Source organism: Berghia stephanieae, chromosome 11 (assembly GCF_034508935.2).
Source record: "Berghia stephanieae isolate SIO BIC M18660-M18661 chromosome 11, UCSD_Bste_1.3, whole genome shotgun sequence".
Lineage (NCBI taxonomy): Eukaryota > Metazoa > Mollusca > Gastropoda > Nudibranchia > Aeolidiidae > Berghia > Berghia stephanieae.
In genome coordinates this window covers 41,697,359-41,707,702 of record NC_088370.1, presented here as the reverse complement: position 1 = coordinate 41,707,702, position 10,344 = coordinate 41,697,359, and the positions used below count along the sequence as shown (strand labels likewise).

The 10,344-nt window shown below is 35.5% G+C and overlaps 1 protein-coding gene across 2 annotated transcripts in view; it reads left to right on the top strand.

The window, feature by feature from the left end:
• Positions 1-3,549, top strand: part of LOC144957043 (uncharacterized) — a 10,855-nt gene extending 7,306 nt beyond the window's left edge. For both annotated transcript variants that reach the window (XM_078887980.1, XM_078887981.1), the window contains exon 4: positions 1,665-3,549. In XM_078887980.1, the coding sequence (XP_078744106.1) occupies positions 1,665-3,306 (1,642 nt within the window). In that variant the 3' untranslated portion in view covers positions 3,307-3,549. The remainder of the gene's footprint in view (positions 1-1,664) is intronic.
• Positions 3,550-10,344: the final 6,795 nt, after the last annotated feature.

The following is a 10,344-nucleotide window of genomic DNA, read 5'->3' as shown; positions in this document are numbered from 1 at the left end:
CTGACCCATAGACCGCAATGTGTAAAATTGAGTGAAAATATCTCCAACGAAAGAACGTTGTCGAACGGATGTCCCCAAGGCTGCGTGAGTTCCCCAATCCTGTACATCTTATACACCGACGACAGCAGACTGCAGACCATCATTTGAAAATTGTTTTATAGTGAAATATGCAGATGATACTGCTATTCTTGGCTTATTAAAAGGTAAAGCTACCGAAAAGATTCTTTTCAAACAAATTAATATATTCACCGATTGGTGTGAACAAAATCAGCTTCAATTAAATGTTGAAAAAACGAAAGAACAGGTGTTTGGTGTAAAAAATAAAAACGACTTAAAGTGTGTGACGATCGGTAAGGATGATGTTGAGAAAGTTGATTATTTTAAATATTTAGGAATAACCATTGATAGTTCCCTCAATTTCTCTCTACATATTATTATAATATCTAAGAAAGTTGCCCAAAGATTATACATCCTAAGGAAATTGAGAACATTTCAAATAGGGAAGAAAACTATGTTAAGAGTTTATGACTCATTGATTAAAAGTGTAATTGCGTTTGGTTGCACCTATGGTTTGGCGGATGCCGACTTAAAGATAAATCAAAAATTTCATAATCAATCAAAGAGGCATAAAAAATAATAAACTATCCTCTTGATGGAGTAGAAAGAATTCATGGAAAAGCAATAGAAAGGAAAGCATTCTCAATTACCAACAAGAAAAAACATATTTTATACCATGAATTTAGTATTTTACCACCTGGGAGAAGGTTTTGTCAGATTAAATGTAGAACTAACAAGTATAAATCAACGGTCGTTCCATCAGCAATAAAATTTTTGAATATTTCATATGGTACAGAATAAACAATGATTGATTCGTTGACTGATTAACTGATTAATTTATTTAATGTAAGATTAACTGACCAATTGATAATGATGATAATATTTGGTGTCGAATTGCCATAAATATAACGAATTGAAAATGAAATGAATATGTTTATGTTGTGTATATCGCACGCGTGAAAGAAAGAGAGGAAGAGAGAGAGAGAGAGAGAGAGAGAGAGAGAGAGAGAGAGAGAGAAAACAAGTAGGAGTGAAATATCTGTTCAATGTATAACGTTATAACCAGTGTAACTAAATGACAAATTGCCATATTTATGGACAATAAAGATCTATTATTATTATTATTATTATTATTATTATTATTATTATTATTATTATTATTATTATTATTATTATTATTATTATATTATTATTATTATTATTATTATTATTATATCATCATTATTATTATTATTATTACTATTATTATTATTATTATTATTATTATTATTATTATTATTATTATTATTATTATTATTATTATTATTATTATTATTATTATTATTATTATTATTATTATTATTATTATTATTATTATTATTATTATTATTATTATTATATTATTATTATTATTATTATTATTATTATTATTATTATTAATTTAATAGTTACTGGGTAACTGAGTCTGCAAGATCGGGCGGGAAGTACTAGTACTTTAAGGTTGAATAGCGACGTATCCAAAAGAGTGAGCAGTTTTATTAATCGTTTAAAGATACAAAACGCTGGAGAAAATTCGACTCCATATTCCTTAATGTTCTATTTTTCTATCTTCCTCTTTTCTTTTACAGATACAGAAAAATCTGCCGGCCTTTCGGGAAACAAGTAACCGTGCGCCAAGCCAAAATAATGAGTGTTTGTATTGCCTTATTTGGATTGACAGGCTCGGTTCCATTCGGTATACTGAATGGAACTCATACCAGGCTTACACCTCGACCTGGAATCGTCGGATACGAATGCGATTTTGCAGACATCTATATTGACACAATATGGCCGCTTGTCAATTACGGGTTCTTTCTTCTGTTGTTCTTCGGAATGTGTATTCCTCTAGTTGTTCTCTACACATTAATTGGTATTCAAGCGTGCAAACACAGCAAGATCCACGGACAGCCAGTACTGAATATGAAAGCTGCCACAAGTGCAACTTGCACGCGATCGCTTAGTGCAACAGAAGATACCATAGAAAAGCCCAAAGAAAGTCTGTTGTTGAAGATTTTTTCAAGAAATAAGCCGAAGAACTATAAAATGGCAACAAACAGCTCGAATACTTTCCACGGAAAAGATTGTGACGAAAGAAAGAGTTCGGAAATGACCGAGTCAATTGTCATGGAGGAGAAGAAAGGAACTCCTTCAAGCGCCAAAGAAGACAGTGCTAGGTCTGCGAAAATTGTCCGCGGTGCCAAAAATGTTAATTTTTCAATGGTCCGTGAATTGTCCATAAAACTAAATAAAATAAAACAAAATGACGAGGGGTCTACATCGGATACTGACAAGAAAGAATGTGTAAAAAATACCAACCCAAATGAAATTGTTAAGGCGGGAATTGAGTATGATGAAAATGCAAATGAATCAAATACCAGAACAGATGACACAAGCATTATTCAGGAGTCTAAATTTGAAAAAGATGAAATTGGTTCCAAGCATGAATCAACGAGTTCTTTGGATTCTTCCGCAGCGGAGGCAAAGGAAACTTCAGAGAACGACGAGTCTGCCAGTCATAATAATAAAGGCCTCGCTTCTAGACTGCAATGGATAGACATCACGTTTTGTCTTTACGAAGATGACAACGCAAACACGGAGGAAAATGACACACCAGGAACTCCTACTAAAAAGATGTCTTGTTCAAGGAAAGTGTCCAGTGAGGACAGCTTGCTTCAGAAGCAGAGAAAAATCCGTGAGGCTCTGATGGAGAAGCTGAGAAAGGGAAGACGAAGCATGAAAGACGATGACCAAGATGACAGTGAGAGAGAGAACGATGGAGATGAAACAAATTGTTCAAATTATGGTGATGGGGAGGTCGTGGATGAGACAAAAACAGGAAATGACGACAAGAATAGAAAGAATTCTCAACCACCGGAGGTGAAATTCAACGTTAACAACAAGCAGACTAAGTCAGAAAATAAAACTGGCGGAGACTGCAAACCTGAATCTTCAAAAATTAGTCAGCGTGGACGTGTGATCAACAGAACAACAGCCATGCTTATTCTCATCACTGCCGTTTATGTTTTGAGTTACATCCCTTATCTTACTCTCGTGTTCTTCAAGTTTACTCAGCCAGAGAAATTCAACTCGATGAACGAGGCGTCAAGAACAACCCATAATATTTTTCTTCGTACTTATTTCGTAAACAGCGGTGCCAACGCGATAATATACAGTCTTTGTGATCACAAATTCAGAAAAGAGCCGCTTGGATTGTCCAAATGCAAAAAATGAATTTAAAAAACCCATTATACTATATTGAAGGCATTGTAAATGTTGCTGCTTGAAGTTCAAAGGGGAGATTAACGAGAAAATAGAATAGCAGCTTATGTGCACCTAGAAAAAGGCAAATGATTCGCCTTAATCTTCTCCTTACCAACGACAGAAAAATGGTCACCTTCGTTACGACATAACCAACATTTTTCTTTTTCAAATTTCATTTGTACATCGTAAAATTTAAAGGAAATGAACAGTGTGTTGTAGAGCATGATCTGCTAAAGAAATTGTATATATATATATATATATATATATATATATATATATATATATATATATATATATATATGTATATATATAAACAATGAGAAAGTAGAATAGCAGCTTATGTGCACCTAGACAAAAACAAATGATTCGCCTTAACTATTCCATCCTCCCATGTCGTATTATTCGTCTTTAGTGTCTTATTCATCGTGTTTTGTTTGACAAATCGTGAGACCCAAAATGGCCAAGTCACGTGTCTTTGTAAATAGGTCAAATTGAAGTTTCTATTCGATATTTTAGTTGACTTCATTTGTGTGTTCATTTTGTACAGCATTATGAATCATAATATGAATAACACATTCGGTGTCCGGAATGGACAGAATTCCCAACATAAACAGATTCTACTAAAGGAATTGGAGGGATCTATATTATGGGTTTCGTCCAACTTAGTCATCGATCACATGTTTTGTTGCTGTCCAACGATTGGATATTTCTTAATAAATGTAGACTTGCTGATTTCTTTATGAAAGAGTTGTAAACATCCCCGTGAGTTAAGCTGAGCAAAATGACATATTGTAATGTTAGATATTTCGAAAACTATGATTACTTTTCACTATGTAGGTCACTTTGGGTATATATTGCAATGTGACCAATGATTCAAGCACATGGAAAGGGAATACAGATCATCCCCATAGGGCGATGCGCGACGTTTAGGTACTTGTTTGCAGCTGTGTTAACCCAAATTGTTATGGTCTGATCATTGCCATGAAAATATGTACTTTCAAATCAAAGCACAATAATATATTGTCCATCACAACCATGTTTTTTTTTCTTTTTAAGCCTTAATTGCGTTCGTCGGTTATCAATGTGCTCCGATCTGAATGGTTATAAGGTGTCCATCGACAGAAAATATACAAAATATAAGATGCACATTTAGAATGATTCTTTCTTATTATCTCTGCTTTTTTTTTTGCTTTTTTTTTTTTTTTTTTTTTTTTTTTTTTTTTTTGGCGCAATATCATATCTTACACGTAAGGTCGCGGTCATTATAAGAAAAGAATGAAGGAATTTATTGCATTGACTCAACTTTAGCACCACAACTACCATGACTTAAACAGTTGTGTGTTTTGTACTTCGTGTGCTCGATTAGAATGAAAGGGTGGTGGTCTGTGACCTTTTTGCATATTTATTCATTTTTCTTAGTTTCAGCACACCACCTCGATTTGGTCGTGGCCACTTGCCATCGTCACCGTGATACCAAGACGATTCTATGCCATTCCAAATGTTGTCTTTATACGGATAAAAATAGATATGGCACATCGTGACTAAAAAATCTTAACTCACTCAATCCTAGAGATTTTTGCTACTTTTCTAAACTGGAAAAAATGTATTAAAATGAGCATGTGCATAGATAGTTTTATTCAACTATCATTAACATGCAAAAATTAAAAATATTAGCTTTGATACTACGCCTATAATTTGTCTCAGAAAAATGTAATAAATAGGCATGGAGTAAAAGTAACCAGAGTAAACTACGGATATAGTCGGTGTTAGGGTTGAGTGAGTTAACGTAAATGTAAAAAATAAATGTCCAATAAAATACTTCAAACACTGGGATCTACATACTAAAATGTTAATTTAGCTAAAACTTCTCTTATGAATTTCCAAGATATATGTTTCACAATATAGAATAAAACGACTGTATAAAAATATTCCATGACCTCATCATCATCATCATCATCATCATCATCATCATCATCATCATCATCATCATCATCATCATCACCATCATCATTATTATTATTATTATTATTATTATTATTATTATTATTATTATTATTATTATTATTATTATTATTATTATTATTTTATTATATTATTATTATTATTATTATTATTATTATTATTATATTATTATTATTATATATTATTATTATTATTAGTAGTAGTAGTAGTAGTAGTAGTAGTAGTAGTAGTAGTAGTAGTAGTAGTAGTAGTAGTATCATCATTATCATTATTATTATCATCATCATCATCATTATTATCAATATCATCATCATCATTATTCTCCATAACAATCTTCTGTTCATCACTATCATATCCACCACCATCACTAACATCCTCATCAACACGAACACAAAAGCATCGTCACCATCACCACCATCATCATCATTGTAATTCAACTCAACAAGACAATATTATAACTCACCACAATAATAATGCGGTTCTCTGAAATAACACATTTTTTTTTAAAATTTTGACTAGAAACCCAGTCCTTCAAATATTGATCGATTAAGGTGATCCTTATCTTGTCAAAAACTCACACCTGGGACTTCAGTAAAATCCAAGGTTTGAGAGGGTTTTGTTTCTTGTTTTGTTTTGGTTTTTTGTTTTTTTTTTGTTTTGTTTTTTGTTTGTTTTTTTTTTTTTTTTTTTGGGGGGGGGGGGGGGGGGGGGGTTGTTGACAAGATGAGGGTTATTTAATCGGTCGAAACGTTAGGGCTGAGTTTCCTTGACAAAATTTTTATAACGTGTTATGTCAGTGTATGGTTGAATAATAGCTATAACAGAAGCAGCCTCCACTTAGAATCCACTTTCATACATCGTTAAACACGTTTCCGTTATATCTTTGTTGCTATTTGCCTGCTGTGTGTGTTGTGTTGTGTGTGTGTGTGTGTGTGTGTGTGTGTTAAATACTTTTCCCGTTGTATCTTTGTTGCTATTTGCCTGCTTGGTGTGTGTTTGTGTGTGTGTGTGTGTGTTAAACACGTTTCCGTTATATCTTTGTTGATATTTGCCTGCTTGGTGTGTGTTTGTGTGTGTGTGTGTGTGTGTGTGTGTTAAACACGTTTCCGTTATATCTTTGTTGCTATTTGCCTGCTTGGTGTGTGTGTGTGTGTGTGTGTGTGTGTGTGTGTGTGTGTGTTAATACTGTACATTATGATGATATTATAAATAAACTATGACAAATCAATGACCCATGTTGGACAGATAGGTTACTTGTTGTATCTTATAATTACAATATCTGTGTTATGTTACTCTCTATCTTACTTCTTCCCCGGGACTTTTCGTTCATGGAACAGCATCATTATAAATATGAGGGCAACAAATCACCCGACCATATTCCATAGATATTTAAAATGTGACCGATGTAAATAAATAGAGTCACTCTGTCCCTTATTGTCACCTTGGATGTAAATAAATAGAGTCACTCTGTCCCTTATTGTCACCTTGGATGTAAATAAATAGAGTCACTCTGTCCCTTATTGTCACCTTGGATGTAAATAAATAGAGTCACTCTGTCCCTTATTGTCACCTTGGATGTAAATAAATAGAGTCACTCTGTCCCTTATTGTCACCTTGGATGTAAATAAATAGAGTCACTCTGTCCCTTATTGTCACCTTGGATGTAAATAAATAGAGTCACTCTGTCCCTTATTGTCACCTTGGATGTCAATAAATAGAGTCACTCTGTCCCTTATTGTCACCTTGGTCATACCGACACCTATCGTAGCCATCGTATGGGTGGGGTTCCTGACCTTCCATAGTGGGCGGGGGGGGGGGGGGTACATACTGTGTCTTCTATCCCCTTATATCTGTTCTCCAAAATGCTTTCTGTCTTTGTCTTGGAATGAGATTACTGGGTTTTGTCATGGTCCTGGCCAGAGTCCTAGCTGGGAGGGAAACAGTCAAATGCATAGTTGTTTTGGGAGATGATATTTTTTTTCCTTGTAAATCATCTCTCTGTTATGTATTATTATATTTGTTATTTTGAATGTATAAAGAAAGCATTTGAGTGTGTTCCTCTTTGTTGGATTTTGTGTTTGTGTCCGGATGAGACTTATAGGTGAGCTCAAACTAAGCACATTGGTGGTATGCTCTTGGAATCTACATCTGATCCCTATTTGTTTCCAGTTCCCCTATGTCTTACTTTCTCTTGGGTGCTTTAATTGTAATTCTAGAACTTTTTACTATCCAATTTTCTTCCTTTTTACTGGCGCTGATATAACCTAAATGTGTTGCAAGCGCCGTAAAACCCTTAAAAACAAACAAAAACTATCTGCCCCTTACTGTCACTTAGGTTATACCGACACCTATCGTAGCCATCGTTAACTTATAGCCTGACACTGACCAAAAAAAATGACGTCAAAATACAAGTCTTTGGTCACAAAAGAAAACAAATCGTGAGTTGTATTCAATAGTTCAACCAATGAAATAACTTGTTTCCTTGAGCTCTACTAACGACAACTCACCATACGCTACACAACCCTAAAAAATGACGTCAAATTGTAAGTCTTAGAGGGTTCTAGTGTCAGGCTATAAGTTAACGGTGGCTTCGGTCTGACACTAATCAATAAATGACGTCAAAAGACAAGTCTTTGGTCACAAAAAACAAAAACAAATCGTGACTTGTATTCAATAGGTCAACCAACGGAATCCCTTGTTTCCTTGAGTTGTACAAACGACAACTCACTAGACGCTGCACAAACCTAAAAAAATAAATGACGTCAAACTAAATCCTGGTTGGTTCTAGTGTCGGGTCGGTAAGGGATGGTCGATAAATTTAGTTGAAAGAAGGTGTCAGTATACGATGCCGACGGGTCGGTTTGGGGCAGGGGAAGAATTTTCTTCGATGAGTCGGTATGGTGTAAATACCTGGCAGCTGGGTGGGGTTTCTGACCTCCCATAGTGGGCAGGGAGGTACATACTGTATCTTCTATCCCCCTATATATATTTTCCAACTTACTTTCTGTCTTTGTCTTGGAATGAGATTACTTGGTTTTGTCCTGGCCCTGGCCGCATACCCTGGCTGAGAGGGAAACAGTCAAATGTGTAGTCAGTTTTGGGAGATGATCTTTTTTTCCTTGTAAATCATCTCTCTGTTATGCATTGTTATTTTGTTTTATTATTGACATATGATTTGTAAGCATTTGAGTGTATTCCTCTTAGTAGGGACCTGTGCTGGTGTCTGGGTGAGACTTTTAGGTGATTTCAAACTAAGTATACTGATAGTGTGCTATTGGAATTTACATCTGTTTCTTATTTGAACCAATTCCCCTTTGTCTTCCCTTTTCTTGAGTGCTTTAATTGTAATTCTAGAACTTTTTACTATCGCATTTTCTTCCTTTTTACTGGCGCTGATATGACCTTAATGTGTTGCAAGTTGCAAGCGCCGTAAAACCATTAAAAACAAACAAATACCTGGCAGAGAGAAATTGATATAAGAAATGTAGCCTACTAAGATTTATATCACAAAGCGCGAAGTTTATGAAAATGGTTTGTAATATTACTTCTTTATCATTACGAAAAAATACAAGTGGACAGAGTGTAGACTTTGATTTTGTTTAGAGATCTGTTGAATCGATCTAATCTAGGACTGGGAGTAGGAGGCTGCTAGACTAGTGAGTGTGTGAAACTTTCTGTGACGAATCATCCAAACTATTATTAACAGGAGATTAAATGAAACGAAAATATCTCAAATTAATTCTTGACATTATTCACACAACAAAATAAATAAAAAATGAAGGGAAAATTGGTTCACGCGTTTGCGTTTATTAATCAGACGTGTCAACAAACACGAGCTCGCTCTCACTGTTTATATTCGGCAGCCATTTTAACTCCGTAACTGCCGGAAGACACGTGACATCACACTCCGTTGTCAAGCGGCGTGAACTAACCCCAATATAAGAAACTTTTAGATTGTAGAACTTGGCAAACTGGTCCTTTGTGAACGTCATCTAGTAAACATGACGTCATTATTTTGCAACATTGGTTTTATTTTCGACTTAGGAGAGCATTTTTTTGTGTTGACGTCCGTCATAAACCTTAAGGTGACGGTAAATGGCAGAGTGAATCTATCTAGTACAAGTACATCAATGCCCCCCCCCCCCCCCCCCCCCCCCTCTACACCTAGTTGTGTCAATCTGTCAAGCCGCAGTGTATTTTGGATTGGATTGGATAGGAGGTCATGGGTCAAAGTTGACAACGGTCACTTCGCCTGAAAGTGTTGAATGCCGTACACAAAAAAAAAAACCTAATGAGATTGCTCTAATTGTTTGTTTTTTTTTTTTCTTTTGGTCCTTAGCTGGAAAGGAGACAATCAAATTATATGTATAGTTAGTTTACCAATTATTAGAATTAATTTTTTTTTTTTTTTTTGAGAAATGGGATCTTTTTTTTTCTGATAAATCTTCCATCTCTTATGTACAGTACAGTTGAACCCTGATAAATTCAACACCGCAGCACCTTGGCTCAGCGGTACGGTCTTTGCTTCGCACCCAAAAGGTACCGAGTTCGACTACCCGCCTCGTTGTGTGGCCTTGTTGAGCAAGCCAACTCGCTCTCGCTCAATTTGCGGCTGACGCCTTGTTTTTTTCCAGTTCCCCTTTGACTAGACCAGAAAGACAAATTTCCCCTTGGGAGATGAATAAAGGGAATTTATTTATGTGTTGATTTTAAGCAAGATTGGCGTTCTGTATTATCAGTGGAACACATTTGGATAACGAACGGAAAACTTGGGACCAACAAAAGGTGTGTTGTTTTTAAGCAGAAGTTGACTTTAAAAGGACAGTCGGCTATGTGGTCTGTGGTCTACTGGTATGACAATCGCCTTTGGATTGGAAGGAAGATCCTGGGTCCAAATCCCACTCTGAGCGGCACACAATTGAGTCCTTGGAAAGGACTCTTTACTCACTGAGGTGTAAAACGAGTACCTGGCCGTAAACAGCGTTGTCTTTGTCTGGCTGGGTGAGGTTCCTGACCTCCCATAGCTGGCAGGGAGGTACATACTGT